The following is a 15,563-nucleotide window of genomic DNA, read 5'->3' on the forward strand; positions in this document are numbered from 1 at the left end:
GCTGCTGGCAACTATGGGATATGTATGATTGCATGATTCACCAACCAGGAGGTAAAATATGATGCAAAGCACTTGGCATGCTGCATGGGTTAGCTCGCTGCATGCAGCAAACTAGTTTAGTTTGGAGTTTACAGCATGGAAACAGGCCCTTCAGCCCACTGAGTCCGTACTGACCAGCGATCCCCGCACATTAACACTATCCTACACTCGGGATCGTTTTTTTACATTTATGCCAAACCAATTAACTTACAAGCCTGTACGTCTTTGGAGTGTGGAAGGAAACCGAAGTTCTCAGCGAAAACCCACGCAGGCCACGGGGAAAACATACAAACTCTCGTAGCCAGGATGGGACCCAGGTCTCTGGCGATATAAGAGCTGTAAGGCAACAACTCCCCCGCTGTGCCAACGAGCCGCCCACAAGGTTCATTCTAAACTTATCGTAACTCAAGTCAAAAGCTGGAACTCATCCCATGTTGATGAGGCAGAGTTGGCTCCCAATGCTTGGAACTAGCCATATGTATTGGGACAGGAAAACCACCTCTGGGCATCGATTAAAGATGCATGGGGCTGTTCACAATATGATTTCTATTGTGCACTGCCATGCGACGCCCACATGAAGCAGTGATGTTGAACAAAAATGAAAGCATAAAACGTAGCCAGTCACCATCAATCAAATGTCTGGTTAACGATGGAGATAATCCCATTGGAATATCTGCTGAGGAAATGTTTCCCTGTTGTTGAGGTGATCATCAGATATCACCACCTCCACTTTGAATCTGTAACTGTGACTTTTATGAAAGATTGATCAAAAGAAGATTGTGGTAAGTCGTGTAGGAAAATAACTGCAGATGCTGGTACAAATCGAAGGTATCACATAACACTGGAGTAACTCAGCGGGTCAGGCAACATCTGCCCCTTCCCAGTTCTCCCACTGTCTTCCTGTCTCCAACTATGTCCTTTCTTTGTCCCGCCCCCCCTGACATCAGTCTGAAGAAGGGTCCCGACCCGGAACGTCACCCATTCCTTCTCTCCAGAGATGCTGCCTGACCCGCTGAGTTACTCCAGCATTTTGTGATACCGAAGATTGTGGTAAAATCACCTAGACACCAGGAAGTAGAATTTTCCTGAATTTAGTTTAGTTTAGAGATACAGCAAGGAAATAGCCCCTTCGGCCAACTGAGTCCACGCCGATCCCCGCACACTAACACTATCCTACACATGCGAGGGACAATTTACAATTTTACCGAGCCAATTAGCCTGCAAACCTGTACGTCTTTGGAGTGTGGCAGGAAACCGGAGCTCCCGGGGAAAACCCATGCAGGTCACTGGGAGAACGTACAAACAGTACCCGTAGTCAGGATCAAACATTAGACAATAGACAATAGGTGCAGGAGGAGGCCGTTCGGCCCTTCGAGCCAGCACCGCCATTCAATGTGATCATGGCTGATCATTCTCAATCAGTACCCCGTTCCTGCCTTCTCCCCATACCCCCTGACTCCGCTATCCTTAAGAGCTCTATCCAGCTCTCTCTTGAATGCATTCAGAGAATTGGCCTCCACTGCCTTCTGAGGCAGAGAATTCCACAGATTCACAGCTCTCTGACTGAAAAAGTTTTTCCTCATCTCAGTTCTAAATGGCCTACCCCTTATTCTTAAACTGTGGCCCCTTGTTCTGGACTCGCCCAACATTGGGAACATGTTTCCTACCTCTAACGTGTCCAACCCCTTAATAATCTTATACGTTTCGATAAGATCTCCTCTCATCCTTCTAAATTCCAGTGTATACAAGCCTAGTCGCTCCAGTCTTTCAACATATGATAGTCCCGCCATTCCGGGAATTCCAGGAATTAACCTGGTCTCTGGCGCTGTAAGGCAGCAACTCTACTGCTGCACCTGTTCTGAGGTGATAATCAGACATCACCACCTCCACTTTAAATCTGTGAGTGTAAGCTGTTTTGAAAGATGGGACAAAACAAAGTTGGAGTAAAAGCCCCCAGACCAGGAAGTGGAATTTTCCTGAATTCTGATTGAATTTTGGGGCTGTGTTAATCTCGATAGCATTTGAAGACACAAGAAACTGCAGTTGCTGGACCTCTTAAATCAGGAGATCCCTGACCTGAAATGGTGCCTATCCATTCTCCCCACAGATATTGCCTGAGTTATCCCAGCATCTTGTGTCTTTTTTTGTAAACCAGCATGTGCAATCGGTCTGAACAAGCCCCCTGACCCAGTCTGAAGAAGGGTCTTGACCCGAAACGTCACCCATTCCTTCTCTCCAGAGATGCTGCCTGACCTGCTGAGTTACTCCAGCATTTTGTGATACCCCTGACCCAAAATGTCACCTACCCTTGTTCTCCAGAGATGCTGCTTGACCTGCTGAGTTACTCCAGCACTTTTGTGTCCTTTTTTGTGTAGTTCCCTTTTTCTTCCGATTTACTCCAGCCTTTTGTGTTGTGTTTAACAGTGTTTGCTAGATCTTGCAATCTCTTGGCAATATTCAATGCTTGGGTAATACTTTATTTTCAGCCTGGTGGGTTTTTGCAACAACCAAAGAGCCAAGGAACACAGACTAAAATAGTTTATCCGATCCTGTCACAGGATGCAGTCTTAACTTTAACAGGAGAGCTGTGCTGTTCATAAGTTCAAGGAGCAAAATGAGGCAATTTGGCCCACCAAGTCTATTACGCCATACAATCATGGCTGAACTATCTTTTCCTCTCAACCCCATTCCCCTGCCTTCGCCCCATAACCTCTGACACCCTTACCAGCACCCAATCACCAAAATCAAAACCTAATTATCAGAATTACTTCTTCGGTTACCTTGCTCTTTCTATTGGGGCATCTGACTTGCTTCAAAGTAGAATGACCAAGTGAATCAGGTTTTGGAATCAGCACAGCACCAACCCACTCATCACTGATCCAAGGTATCATGTCTGAGGTGCAACAAGCAAGTAGTGTCAGGATGTGTAAGAAGGAACCGCAGATGCTGGTTTACACCGAAGATAGACACAAAATGCTGGAGTAACTCAGCGGGACAGGCAGCATCCCTGGAGAGAAGGAACTGGTAACATTTTGGGACAAGATCCTTCTCCAGACTCTGAAGTCCGAAGACCAGAAACGTCACCCATTCCTTTTCCCCAGAAATGCTGCCTGTCCCGCTGAGTTACCCCAGCATTTTGCAAGTCGTGTCAGATTGATAAATATCAATGTAGAAATATGAATGGCTGTTCACGAACCTGGGAGGGTTATTTTCCTATCTGTGGTTTGAGGCAGAAACAAAAGCAAAGAACACATGGAGGATTCTCCTGCGCTCCTAACAAAATCTTCTTCCCTTGACCTTGCCAATAAAGAAAGCAGGTCATCTAGCCCTCCATCTCTCCAGCACTCATGGAATGTTTCTGGTACGGAAAAGCAGCTGTATAACAAACCGCGAGACAGCAGAGACAACCCCCGTACATACAAAGACCTTGCAGCCGAAAAATGGGCCATTCAGACCAACAGGCCCCAGGCTGGAGTTCATGGACCATTCTAACTCTTTTCATTCAACACATCCTTCTATTTCCTTCTTCCGTTTAAATCTATCTTGCCCTTCCTCAAGTGCATCTGACTTAGTTGTGTCAGCCCCTTAGTTGAAGTCAGTTTCACGTTCAAATTACCCCTCAGGTTGTTTAGTTTAGAGATACAGCACAGAAACGGGCTCTTCGGCCCACCGAGTCCGCGCCGACCAGCGATCCCCGCACACTAACTCTATCCTACATACACTAGGGACAATTTACAATGTTACCAACCCAATTAGCCTACAATTAGCCTGTAGGTATTTGGAATGTGGGAAGAAACCAGAGCTTCTGGAGAAAACCCACGCGGTCACAGTGAGAGCGTACAAACTTCGTACAGACAACACCCATAGTCAGGATCAAACCCGGGTTTCTGGCGCTGTAAGGCAGCAACTCTTCTTCTTCTTGCGTTTGAGGCAGCAGAAGTTATGAAGCTGCTTCTGCTTCTGCTGTCTCTGTTTGTTGTCGTTCGCCTGACTGAGGTCAGTTGACAGGGCTCACCAAGGGGAGGTCGACAACGTGAGCCCCGGCAGCAACTCTACTGCTGTGTCACTGTGCAGGATTGAGATGTTTCTGCCAAATTCCCATTGGATTTATTGGTAAACACCTTATACGAACTTCATTAGTCAGAGGATGGTGAATCTGCGGAATTCATTGCCACAGAAGTCAATGGAGGCCAAATCAATGGATATTTTTAAGGCAGAGATTGAGAGATTCTTGATTGGTATGGATGTCAGGGGTTATGGGGAGAAGGCAGGAAAATGGGATTGAGAGGGAGATAGATCAGCCATGATTGAATGGCGGAGTAGACGTGATGTGCCGAATGGCCTAATTCTGCTCCAAAAACAAGAATTTATGAAAAAAAGAGATTAACCAGGCTCTGGTATGATCCACCCCTTCTCTTTGTCCCTTAGTAAGTCCGTACTCAAGGTCCAGCAGTAACCGTGAAGAACCACCAGCCGATCCTTAGCCCCTGCTGCACTTGCAGAACAGATAATGGAAGACAAATAAAATCTACAGACAACACCAAATTCAAACTGCAAACGTTTTTATTTCTTTTACCTTGGTCCCCACACACACACTAAAATATGTTTTGCTCAAAGACAGCAACATTATTCACAGAAAACATAATTTTAATCAGTTTACTGGTCATGCTGAGGTTTGGTTCGTTTGGAATACTGCAGTGCACTTTGGATTAATACACAGAATGATCATTCTTCAACAGAAACAGGGCAGCAGAGGCAGGGGACAGAGCATGTGTCGGCCCTGGTCATTGGGGTAACGCATTGAGATGGTACATTATCCTGGGACTCTTGGGATCTGGGTTCAACTTTGACAGCTGATGTCGTGTGTGTGGTGTTTGCCTGTTCTGATTAAGGCCCCCGTCACCAAAACATTAACCGTTTCTCTCTCCACAGATACTGCATGGCTTGCTGAGGGATTCCAATCTTTTCTGTTCACATCTCCACGATCCGCAAGTTATTGGGTTTCATGTGTAGGAAAGAACTGCAGATGCTGGTTTAAATCGAAGGTAGACACAAAATGCTGGAGTAACTCAGCAGGTCAGGCAGCATCTCGGGAGAAAAGGAATGGGTGACGTTTTGGCTTGAGACCCTTCTTCAGACTGAAGAAGGGTCTCGACCCGAAACGTCACCATTCCTTCTCCCCCGAGATGCTGCCTGACCCGCTGAGTTACTCCAGCATTTTGTGTCTACCTTTTATTGGGTTCCAGGGCAGCTTATGAATTGCTTTCAGTTAGAGGTGAGTAGCATAATCTGGGAGCCATCGACCGAGGAATGTGAAGAAATAAAATGGAAAAAAATGCCAAATGGATGCTTAATAATCAGCACAAACACAATAGCTCTGCGACCATTGGAACAATTAACGAGCAGGCAGAAGTGACAAATTGAACAGGATAGTAGCTATGCCAATGCTAATCTCTCCACCGATCCTGATCTATCCTCTCTCTGGACATTGGTCTAGATGAAGAAATGCAATAGAGCAGCTGTAATTTGATCCATCTCTTAGCACCCCGCACAGAAATGCTGCATTGTATGGCAGCATTGCTGAAGATCAAACTGATGAAGGGTCTCAACCTAAAACGTCACCTATCCATGTTCTCCAGAGATGCTGCCTGGCCTGCTGAGATACTCCAGCACTTTGTGTCCCTTTGGCTGATCACACAGTGGACTGATGTGCTGTTTTCATATCACCGCATTGCCATCAATATCAGCTGGAGAGTAAATAAACCAAGATGTCTGCCCTAAACTGGTCACAAACCCTCCTTGGGTTTTATGCTCAGTGTGTCTAAAGGAAAGAGGTATGGGTAGCAGAGCTAGACAATGCCAGCACTGGAATTTGGCTCTTGCACTGGATCTGCCATTTCAGGACTAGGTGCCACCAAGCGGCAGCGTGAACTCATGATAATGATCACCACCTTGTTCAGACTTTGCCCCTGACATCCAGGAAGCCCAACAGTCATGGGACTGAATCCAGTGCAGTGTTACTCAACAGCAGCGTGACCCAACCCTGGCTTCCGAGGCACGCAGTTCCACATGAAAAACTGCCCGAGGCTGGAAACCTCAAATTAAGTCCGCAGGCCCATTTTGCAAAGTTACCGAAAGATGTGGGAGGGTGCGTTATTCATGTGTAGGTCTTGTTTCTTTATGTGCAGGAAGGAGCAGCAGATGTTGGTTTAAACCGAAGATAGACACAAAATGCTGCATTAACTCAGCAGGACAGGCAGCATCTCTGGATAGAAGGAATGGGTGACGTTTCTGGTTCTCGATTCCCCTACTCTGGGCAAAGGATTTTGATCTGAGGAAGGGTGTCAACTCGAAATGAGTCTGAAGAAGGATCTGTACCCGAAACGGGACCCATTCCTTCTCTCCAGAGATGCTGCCTGTCCTGCTGAGTTACTCTAGCATTTTGTGTCCATCTATTGTTTCTTTAATCTGGTTACAAATATTCAGTCTCTGTTTCATGGACAAAATGTTATTAACAGGATTTTTACTGTAAACCCCAAATAATATTCTTTGTGTCTCCTTGTGGTTGCTTTCATTCATTATCAAGTAATTATTCTCAGGGTGCATTAATTTCTGTAAGGATGCCCTCCCACTATCTGAAATGGCCCAGAAAGCCAGATGCTCAAAGTAGCAAAGTGTTTAATTCAGAAAACTCATTAAGTCCAAATAATGAAAGGACTGGACAGAATGACTGGACAGAGTGTCTAGGTACAGAGGCCATAGCTGCAGAATAAAAGTATGTTCTTTTAGGAAGGAGACGAGGAGGAATTTCTTGAGTCAGAGGGTGGTGAATCTGTGGAATTCATTGCCAGACGGCTGTGGAGGCCAAGTCAGTGGATATTTTTAAGGCAGAGATTGACAGATTCTTGATTTGTAGGGGATTCAGGGGTTATGGGGAGAAGGCGGGAGAATGGGGTTGAGGGGGATAGATCAGCCATGGAGTAGACTTGATGGGCCGAATGGCCTAATTCTGCCCCTATCACTTATAAGCCTACATGTTTTAGCCATGGGAATTCTTTCTCATTTGCTCAACATGTTCACGTGTTATCCAGCTCATCCTCTCCATTTACGACCCAAACTGGGGAAAGGATTGTTTCTATCGTGCTTTACTTGACCTCAGGATGTCACAGCATTCCACAGCCAACCATGAAACCATTCAAAGTTCAGTCCCGACTGTAAAGTTGGCAACCATTCACCCAATCTGTACACTGCAAGCTCCCACAAAGCTCAACATGAAAACGGTCAGGTAATCTGCTTCAATAACGCTGAACGAATGATAGAAAATTGACCAGGAAGTAACTCACCCCTTGACTTTTGAATGGTGCTTTAGGATCTTTTGCCCATCTGAGAGAACAGACTCCGGTCACCATCTTGGGATCATTCAAAAGATGTCTCCACTGAATTAATGCTTTAGCGTTCATTAAGCACCCATAGCAGTCTCAGCCTAAACCTTTATCCTCAACTCTCTGTGACGAGATTTCAACGCAATCTTCTGAATGAGACGGCGATATTAACTCATCCATGGCAGATATTTCCATATTTCAAGTGGACAGAGATTAAAATCCCACCCACAGAATTCACAACAAGAAAAAAATGGCACAAATTTTGCAACGTCAGTATTGGTCATAAATGCATCTGATTAGAGAGCTGAATTGAATTTAGAGGAATATATATATGCAAATTCAACATAAAAAATGCTTATTAGGCTAATGAGATGATTAGGCCTTACTTTAATTGGATAGGAGAGGTTTAGAGGGATATGGGGCAAATGCAGGCAGGTAGGACAAGTGTAGTTGGGGCATCTTGGTTTGCATGGTCAATTTGGGCCAATGGGCCTGTTTCCGTGCTGTATGACTATGATTCTAATTAATGGGAACTGACAGGCAATATTTTTGATTCAATTAACTCTCTGTTGCTCTGAGAAACAGATAGTCTTGTTAAAGCCTCTCTTGCCTCAGAGATACAGTATTGGCTCTCTCTGCTGTTTGGACTACCCTGGTGTTGTCACTTTTGTGGAAGAGATTGTGAGTCTTGGGCCATTCCCCTTTGCTTCATTGGGGGGGAGGGGTAGAGTACACAAGTTCAATTCGGATAGGGATCTGGTGGAAACACACCCGTATATGACGGTCAAAACTACACATATCTTTAATGTGACCGAGAAGTACTCTGAAAAACCTCTTCAAAAGGAACAACTGGAAATACTTGAATCAGAGCACCTGAAAATAGAGTAGCAACAGAGCAAAGCGACCACTGCTCGCGGCATCATTACATTGTAGCTGCAACTCAATTAGGTGAACCACTGCCGTTGCGAATTGAAGTTTCCTGATTAAATCCATCATAGCTGGGACTGGGATCAGGCCAGATGAAGCACTCGGCCAAAGGGAAGGAATTGCTTTCAGTCATCAAAGTCTGGTATGTCATCATAAGAGTAGCCTCGGTATCCCCTGGAGGCGTAGTATGCAATGCGGAGGTGGTAAAAGCCAGGGAGGAAAACCAGGATCCCGATGATCAGCACTGGCCAGGTCGTGTCACTGTACTGCAAGACCAAAGAAAAGATACAAACTTGATTTATTTTTGTAAAAGCACGTCACTTTGTCATGCAGAATATATAACTTGTATTAATTGATTAATTAGTTAGTTGAGGTTATTGTCCCGTGTACCGAGGTACAGTGAAAAGCTTTTGTTGGCTGCTAACCTGTCAGCGGAAAGACAATACACGATACAATCGAGCCATTGAGGTGGAGAATGGTCTTTATTGGTACGGTATGGCTTCCAATCTGACACATTGATGTCCATGAACGTGAACAACTTGGAGTTCATTGCCACCGAAGGCAGTGGAGGCCAAATCAATGGATATTTTTAAGGCGGAGATTCTTGATTAGTACGGGTGTTATCAGTTAAAGGGGAGAAGGCAGGAGAATGGAGTTGAGAGTGAAAGATCGAGCAGCCATGATTGAATAGTGGAGTAGACGATGGGACAAATGGCCTAATTCTGTTCCTATAAGTTATGAACGCACTCGTGTATTGAGGATAGAACTGATAGCTCGGTCTAATGGGCATGGGCTTACAGCACTGATTAGCTCTTAAACTGGCATCACAGATGTGGGTGGTGTAGGATCCAAGCGTTTTACAGAAGTGTATTAGCTGCCAGTCGTAAGTTAAGATGGAAGAGTGTGATGGAGATGTAATAAGTAATCACTCCTCCAACACTTAGACCAGTGGACAACTTACCGAACTGTCAATGTATCCGGTCAGCAGAAGAGCACCGATTGTAATCAGCAACGTGCCAATCAGGAAGAGAACGGTCGCAAGAGCAATTGCCTTGTAGGGAACTTTTGGAATATGCTTCTTAAACTGGAGGAAGAGCAGAAGTGAACAAACACCGTCATTCAGATGACCAGTTGGAACCCCGAACATCTGTCTTCAACCTCAGCACCAGGACTGGACACAGCAGAGTTGCTCACAGTCCAGCTGTTCTTGCAGAAGCCTTCCCACAAACATCTGAACACAGGTGAGCTGAACCACCAACCAGTCCTCTGTCCTCACAGCATGCAAGTTCAGTTATAGAGTCAGACAGCGTGGAAACAGGCCCTTCGGCCCAACTTGCCCACACCGGCCAACATGTCCCATCTGCGCTAGGCCCACCTGTCTGCATTTATCCCATATCCCTCTAAACCTGTCCTATCCATCTACCTGTCACATACCAGTCTGAATTAGGGCCTCGAACCGAAATATCACCCAAAGGCTGCCTGACCCGCTGAGTTGCTCCAACACTTTGTTTCTATCTTCGGAAGATACCAGCATTTGCAGTTCATTTCTACATAGGGGATGAACCTATTTGACATTGCCCTAATTGACATTTTAGTTTAGTTTAGAGATACAGCGCGGAAACGGGCCCTTTCGGCCCACCGGGTCCGCGCCGACCAGCGATCCCCGCACACTAACACTATCCTACACCCTCTAGAGACAACTTTTACATTTACCAAGCCAATTAACCTACAAACTTGTACGTCTTTGGAGTGTGGGAGGAAACTGAAGATCTCGGAGAAAACCCACGCCGGTCACGGGGAGAACGTACAAACTCCGTACAGACAGCATGCGCAGTTGGGATCGAACCCGGGTCTCCGGCGCTGCATTCGCTGTAAGGCAGCAACTCTACCGCTGCGCCACCCATAATTTGTGTGACAGAAGCATCTGTTGGCGGTTTCACTGGTAGAAGTGACCACCAGATGGATCTTGTGGAGACGTTCTCTACTCTCTGTGAGGCAGGACAGTCATGTTGAGTGAGAGCAGCTCAAAATTGGCATTGTGGATCTGCAGCATCTGAGCATATCATGTCCCTCGCGTTACCAGGACAAAACTTGGGATCGGGTGCACAATGGCAGGCTCAATGCACCTAAAATCAAGGTCCCGACCTGGTCAAACTGCGCCATACGACTACATGATTGTTAAATAGCATGCAATAGACACAAAGAATCGACGGACAGATCAGACTTCTGCACTTTCACAGTATCTAAATGTGAATGGAAGTGGACATTTGCCACAACCCTGAGATACAGAAGCCCATCATGGCCTTATCTGTAGACATGAAATGCTGGAGTAACTCAGTAAAAATGAACAGTTTTAAAACTGTTACAATTTGTTTCATTGGGTTGTTTAAATTAATACTGACTAGCTAATTAAATTATTGCATCGTATGGGAGGCGCATTCCCAATCTGGTTGTACCCCTGTACAATGACAATAAAGATATATTGTATTGTATTGTCAGGCAGCATCTCTGGAGAAAAGGAATAGGTGACATTTCGAGTCGAGATCCTTCTTCAGACCTGGGTCTGAAGGGTCTCGACCCGAACACCACCTCTTCCTTTCCTCCAGAGATGCTGCCTGACCCCCTGAGTTACTCCAGCATTTCACGTCTATCTTCGGCGCAAACCAGCATCTGCAGTCCACTTCCTACACACATAGCCTTGTCTGAGATCAATTACTCAGCAGGAACCAGGTATCAGATCTGGCGTGCATAGTCTAGTCTGGTACTGATCAGTGGATCAAAGACGGGAGAGAGGTTTAAATGGGAGTGAAACAGTTACCAAATCTAGCACTGGGCAAGCAGACTGTGGAGAACTGCAGTGTTTGAGGGAGCCCATTCCTGTCAAGCACTAACCTGTAGATCGATGTAGCCGTCATCGCTGTTCGCGAGTTTCGAGTACTTCACCTTGCTGCTGGAGACCCCAGCCGTGGCATTGTTACGTGAAGGCATCATAACACACCTCGTCAACAGCTAGAGCAAGATAACAAGAAAAGTAGTCTGGCGTGGGATCAAGGTGCATCACATACAATAAACATGCTCGAAGCTCATCACCCCACTCTGCAACGGTTTGCTATGCTGTTTTGGTCGTTAATATAAAATGACATTAAATAAACATCTTAGCAAAACGTGGAACCATTAAAACTTGGAAAGCCATTGGAGTGCCATGGGGCTCAGACCACCCCCAGGAGGTTCCCTCGCTTTATACACATGCTGAATATATACAGACGATAGATGCAAAATGCTGGAGTAACTCAGCAGGACAGACAGCATCTCCAGAGAGAAGGAATAGGTAATGTCACCTATTCCTTCTCTTCAGAGATGCTGTCTGACCCGCTGAGTTACTCCAGCTTTTTGTGTCTATCTTCGGTTTAAACCAGCATCTGCAGTTCTTTCCTGCATGGAATAAATCGAGTCTCGATGCATTATTTGCCTGGATTAAACGGAGCAGCTTGGAGTTCCTTTGCTCATCTACACTCTTGTCATAGGCTACAAAATCTCAGCTGAATATGTGTTACAGCAGCAGAAAGCCAAAGGATCAGGAACAAACACATTTAAACCTTATGTTTGCGTGTTCATGGGCATGGTGCGAACTTCTGAAACATTTGTTACAGGTCCTTCCCTTCCGCAAATAAAATGGTTGCTTTAAAAAATGCTAGGCCTACCTAATTACTTGCACATTTTTAAATACAGTTTTGATAAAGATTACAGGGCGGCACAGTGGCAGAGTGCTGGCCTTACAGCGCCAGAGACCCAGGTTTGATTGTGACTACGGGTGCTGTCTGTAAGGAGTTTGTCTGTTGTCCCTGTGACCTGTGTGGGTTTTCTCCGGGTGCTCCGGTTTCCTCCCACATTCCAAAGACATGCAGGTTTGTGGATTACTTGGTTTCTGTAAATTATCCCCAATGTGTACAATAGAGGTAGTGTATGGGTGATCATTAGTCAGCATGGAGTCAGTGGGCCGAAGGGCCCGTTTCCACGCTGTATCTCTAAAACGAAAAAACTGTTGTCCATTTGGAAAGACGCCGATAAATCTACAATGGGTCATAGTGGGAGGGGAGGAATAAATGGTTGAATGAATTGATGGATGTCTCTTCTTCCAAGTATGAAATGATTAGGAGACTCTTCAACCATAATGCTTTAATCGTCAGTAACGTACTTAAAAACTAATTTATTACAGTGGTACAACAATGAAGAAATATCGCAAAGCTACACGATAAAACATTAAACATTAGCCCTGTATGTACACTTGGGGTACATAATTAAACACCCTGGCACCATCTGAAATGAGGGCACTTTTCGTTAAGAGCATCATCACCACACTATTGTTTATGGGCGTTTGCTTGCAGAAATTGGATGCTATGTTTTAGTTTCGATTAGAGATACAGCATGGAAACAGGCCCTTTGGCCCAACGAGTCCACGCTGACCATTGATCAGGCATTCGCACTAGTTCTATGCAATACCACTTCCCCATTCACTCCCCACACATTCAGGACAATTTTACAGAAGCCATTTAACCTACAAACCTGTGTCTTTGGGACGTGGGAGGAAATCGGAGCACCCGGAGGAAACCGGCAGAACATGCAAACTGCACGCAGATATCAGCCAAGGTTAGGATTGAACCCGGGTCTCTGGTGCTGTGAGGTTCTGTTATGCTCTTAACAGTGGTTCTAGCTCTTTCGCTTAGTTTAGAAATACAGCATAGAAACAGGCCCTTCGGTCCACCAAGTCCACGCCGACCAGTGACTCCATACACTAGCACTATCCTACACACTAGGAACAATTGACTATTTTTACTGAAGCCAAATAACCTACAAACCTGTACGTCTTTGGAGTGTGGGAGAAAACTGGAGCACCTGGGGAAATCCCACGTGGTCACTGGGAGAACGCACAAACTCCTTACGGATAGCACCCGTAGTCAGGATTGAACTCGGGTCTTTTATATTAAAAATAATTATGTTTGGCTGGGTCGAAAAGGACATGAAAAACAATATATAAACTAAAGTGGGCATAGAGTTTGAAAATTTCAGCCACAGAGCATTGGTGAAAATCCAGTGATAATACCAAAGAGTTTTTTTTTTCATTCATAAATGTTTTGTAGCAAAAGGTAAAAAAATAAATTAACAACTTGCTCTTATATCCAGGAAATTGAAGGGTAGAAGGGGACCTGAAGAAAAGTAATGAAGGCAACTTTTCAACTGGACCTCCGCTCATCCATTAGATTAGGTTAGCATTAATCACCATGCAAAATCCCACTTAGATTCAGTGAGACCTCGCAGTTCTTCAGGAAACAATTATTATATTTATGTATATTTGTTCTGTTTATTTGAGAAAGAAGTCTTTTATAGAAAATTGTAGAAACATGCAACGGGACAAAGGTCACTTGTGTTCATCGTGAGAGAGAGAAACAAAGTGGAAATAAAGTTAGCAAGTCAGGTCGGACTGACCTTCCATCAGTGCTAGATAAAGAAGCAGAGATAAAAACATAGTTTAATCAAGTACACAGGTAGGAAGAGAGAGACAGAGATAGGCAGGCAGAGGGGCAGGGACATAGAGGCAGGAAGGTAAAGGCTACCCCCTCCCCATTTAAAACCATTAACCTTCTCCCAACCCCCTGCCATTAACCCCCTTTGCTCTATTTCCCTCCCCATCCTGTAAATCCCCCCCTCCCCATTCATCCTCTCCCCTTTATTACCCCCCTCCCCTATAACCCTCATCCCTGCTAACTCTCTCCACCCCATTAACTCCCCTTGTAACCCTCTCCCCTCAATTACCCCCCCTCCCCAGTGACCCTCTCCCCTGTCACCCTCTCTTCTCCCCGTAACACCTCTGTTACACCCCCTCCCCAGCCATTAACCCTCTCCCCTCTATTACTTCCTCTCCCCCTGAAACCCTCTCCCCTGTAACCCACTCTTCTCCCCTTGTAACCCTCTCCCTCCAATACTCCCCAGGCGACCCTCTCCTCTCCCCCGTGACCCTCTCCCCTGTAACCCTCTCCCCACCCCCAGGACCCTCTCCCCTCCATTGCTCCCTGTGATCCTCTTCCACCGCTCCCCCGTGACCCTCTCCCTCCCCAGTGACCCTCTCCCTCCCCAGTGGCCCTCTCCCTCCCCCAGTGACCCTCTCCCTCCCCCAGTGACCCTCTCCCTCCCCCAGTGACCTTCTCCCTCCCCCAGTGACCTTCTCCCTCCCCTCTCCCAGTGACCCTCTCGCTCTCCCTCACCTCCCCTAGTGACCCTCTCCCTCCCCCAGTGACCTTCTCCCTCCCCTCCCCCAGTGGCCCTCTCCCTCCCCTCCCCCAGTGGCCCTCTCCCTCCCCTCCCCCAGTGGCCCTCTCCCTCTCCCAGTCTCCCTCTCCCTCCCCCAGTCTCCCTCCCCCAGTGGCCCTCTTCCTCCCCTAGTCTCCCTCTCCCTCCCCTCCCACAGTGACCCTCTCCCCTGTAACCCTCTCCCCTCCTCCAGTGACCCTCTCCCCATTACTCCCCCACCCCAGTGACCCTCTCCCCTCCATTGCTCCCTGTGATCCTCTTCCACCGCTCCCCCAGTGACCCTATCCCTCCCCCAGGGGCCCTCTCCCCTCCCCCAGTGGCCCTATCCTTCCCTCAGTGACCCTCTCCCTCTCCCTCCCCTCCCCCAGTGGCCCTCTCTGCCCCCCTCTCCCTCCCCCTCTCCCACCCCCAGTCTTCCTCTCCCTCCCCTCCCCCAGTGCCCCCCTCTCCCTCCACCCACTCTCCCTCCCCTCACCTCACCTCCCCCAGTGACCCTCTCCCTGTGGCCCCCTCCCTCCCAGTCTCCCTATCCCCTCCCCCAGTGACCTTCTCCCTCCCCTCTCCCTCCACCCACTCTCCCTCACCTCCCCCCCAGTGACCTTCTCCCTCCCCTCTCCCCTCTCCCTCCACCCACTCTCCCTCACCTCCCCCCCCCAGTGACCTTCTCCCTCTCCCCCAGTCTCCCACTCACCCGCGCACCGCCTCCATCGTCCCACTGCCACTGCCGCCGCCGCCGCTTCCTGTCCGTGCCCCAGCAGTGTCCCCCCCCCCCCCCCCCGGCGCAGCAGCCGCTCACTCTGGTTCCGCCCCAGCAGTGTCCCCCCCCCCCGGCGCAGCAGCCGCTCACTCTGGTTCCGCCCCCACAACCTCCTCCAGCACCAGAGACGCCCAGGTCGCTGCAAGCGGCAA

At 47.4% G+C, this 15,563-nt stretch overlaps 1 protein-coding gene across 1 annotated transcript; it reads right to left on the bottom strand.

Moving 5' to 3' along the window:
* Positions 1–4,584: 4,584 nt before the first annotated feature.
* tmem230a (transmembrane protein 230a) lies at positions 4,585–15,408 on the bottom strand. The gene is made up of 4 exons (XM_078428759.1): positions 15,346–15,408; positions 11,241–11,357; positions 9,310–9,432; positions 4,585–8,614 (listed from the first exon to the last, which is right to left on the bottom strand). Exons 2-4 carry the CDS (start codon positions 11,337–11,339, stop codon positions 8,474–8,476), a joined length of 363 nt encoding a protein of 120 aa, XP_078284885.1. The 5' UTR covers positions 11,340–11,357; positions 15,346–15,408; the 3' UTR covers positions 4,585–8,473.
* Between the last annotated feature and the right edge of the window lie 155 nt (positions 15,409–15,563).

The sequence above is a fragment of the Rhinoraja longicauda genome, chromosome 36 (genome assembly GCF_053455715.1).
Source record: "Rhinoraja longicauda isolate Sanriku21f chromosome 36, sRhiLon1.1, whole genome shotgun sequence".
Lineage (NCBI taxonomy): Eukaryota > Metazoa > Chordata > Chondrichthyes > Rajiformes > Arhynchobatidae > Rhinoraja > Rhinoraja longicauda.

Bases quoted from the DNA above. Each gene is read 5' to 3' on its own strand.
- tmem230a (XM_078428759.1), bottom strand. From the start codon at position 11,339: ATGATGCCTTCACGTAACAATGCCACGGCTGGGGTCTCCAGCAGCAAG. The intron at 9,433-11,240 runs GTTAGTGCTTGA...CTCTTCCTCCAG, and splicing joins ACGGCTACATCGATCTACAG to TTTAAGAAGCATATTCCAAA. The intron at 8,615-9,309 runs GTAAGTTGTCCA...TTGGTCTTGCAG, and splicing joins CCGGATACATTGACAGTTCG to TACAGTGACACGACCTGGCC.